Below are 1,842 nucleotides of genomic sequence, written 5' to 3'. Positions count from 1 at the left end.
TAAATAAACTTTTAAAAAAAGGTGTAAATCAAGTAACCACAGATGTGTCTGTTTTAATTTGATCATAGGTACTCTTCACTCAATAAATACCAAAACATAAATGCTATTTGATTCTGTGACAGTTTTCTTTGCTCTTTTGTTAAGAAAAACAAAACAAACAAAACAATATCTCAGAGGTCCAACCCTTCAGTAGTGCTGTTGTGCTTCTAGAATTCTTCTTTATGTAATCATTATTTAATTGATGATTAAAGAAAGAATGCTACTTCATCTTATATGAGTAAATGCTCATAAGTGCTATCTAGATACACAGGTAATAATTTATACCATTACTGATGCTCATCTCCCAGTTTCAAAGAAGAACAATTATGATGTTAATTAAATTAGATTTTGTATGTGACACCAGATTTGAAAATGGAGTGCATACAGGACAAGAATGACCCATGTTATTTCGTCACCCACGATCCTTGCCCACCCTTGAATTTCACTAGATGTGCATAATCTGACTGCATTGGAACTGCTGAAATGGCCACACCTTATACTTGACTCCACTTCCCTAGGCCCTGTTTTTTCTCCCCTGGAACATGTGTAAGATCCGCCTTCGTATCTGCTTAGTCTTCACACTATAGACAATGGGGTTTAGTACAGGGGGGAGTAACAGATAGATATTGGCCATGAGTGTGTGTACTACTGGTGATAGATGCTTCCCAAATCTGTGGATCATGGTGACACCAATGAGAGGAACATAGAAGAGGAGCACAGCACAGATGTGAGAAAGGCAGGTGTTGAGGGCTTTGACCCTTTCAGTTCTGGAAGCAATGCCCAGCACAGTCTTCAGGATGAGCATGTAAGAAAAGAGAATGATGAGGGCATCCAGCCCCAATGTGAAGATGACTATGATGAGGCCATAGAGACTGTTGATGCGGGTGCTGGCACAGGCTAGCCGCATTGCATCTTGGTGGAGACAGTATGAATGAGACAAGACGTTGGAACGGCAAAAAGGTAGCCGCTTTATAAGGAATGGCACAGGCAAAACCACACAGACTGCCCAGATGAGGACAGCTATTCCGATCTTTCCAATGATGTCATGGGTGAGGATGGAAGCATAGCGTAATGGGTCTCGGATGGCCACAAAACGGTCAAAGGCCATGGACACTAATACTCCTGATTCTACCACTCCAAATCCGTGGATGAAAAACATCTGTGTAATGCATGCATCAAAGGGAATCTCAGGGGCATTAAACCAGAAGATGTTGAGCATGGAGGGTGAGGTGGACATGGAGAGACTAACATCGGTGACAGCCAAGATAGAGAGGAAGTAGTACATAGGCTCATGGAGACTCTCATCTACCTTGATGACAGCTAAGATGGTTCCATTTCCCAGGAGAGTTAGTGTGTAGAGAAATCCCAAGGGAAAGGCCATCCATGGGTTTTTATTTGACATCCCAGGGATACCTGTCAAAATGAAACTGTGGTGGTTGGCATGTGATGCAGTTGAATTCATTGTCATGGTATCACTGTTGGGGGAGGCTGGACTCTCCCACTTAGCTTGCAGCTCCTAAATTGAAAATATATTTTCATAGAAGACAGGTAAATGGCTTTATAAATAGAGAAGAAGAACAATAGAGGGGGCAGTTATGTTAAAAACAGCATCTAGGAGGTTTTTGTATCACTATGTCCTTTTGCTTCCTAGACAATCACATGAAATGAAGCAGCAGCACCCAAGGGCTTGATAGTGTAGAGCATTTTGCTAAATAATAATAATAAAAAAACCCACTATAAAGTCACAACACCACTACCACACAAACACCTACCCACAGCTCCACTGCCATCACAAACCCACAT

General features: G+C 41.6%; 1 protein-coding gene across 1 annotated transcript; it reads right to left on the bottom strand.

Moving 5' to 3' along the window:
* Nucleotides 1-553: 553 nt before the first annotated feature.
* On the bottom strand, nucleotides 554-1,507 carry LOC112865505 (olfactory receptor 51H1). The gene has a single exon (XM_025928607.1). The coding sequence runs from the start codon at nucleotides 1,505-1,507 to the stop codon at nucleotides 554-556; it is 954 nt and encodes a 317-aa protein (XP_025784392.1).
* Between the last annotated feature and the right edge of the window lie 335 nt (nucleotides 1,508-1,842).

Source organism: Puma concolor, chromosome D1 (assembly GCF_028749965.1).
Source record: "Puma concolor isolate L17-30 chromosome D1, mPumCon1.1.hap2, whole genome shotgun sequence".
Classification (NCBI taxonomy): domain Eukaryota; kingdom Metazoa; phylum Chordata; class Mammalia; order Carnivora; family Felidae; genus Puma; species Puma concolor.
The sequence above is the reverse complement of the archived record's forward strand: the minus strand, read 5'-3'. Positions and strand labels throughout refer to the sequence as shown.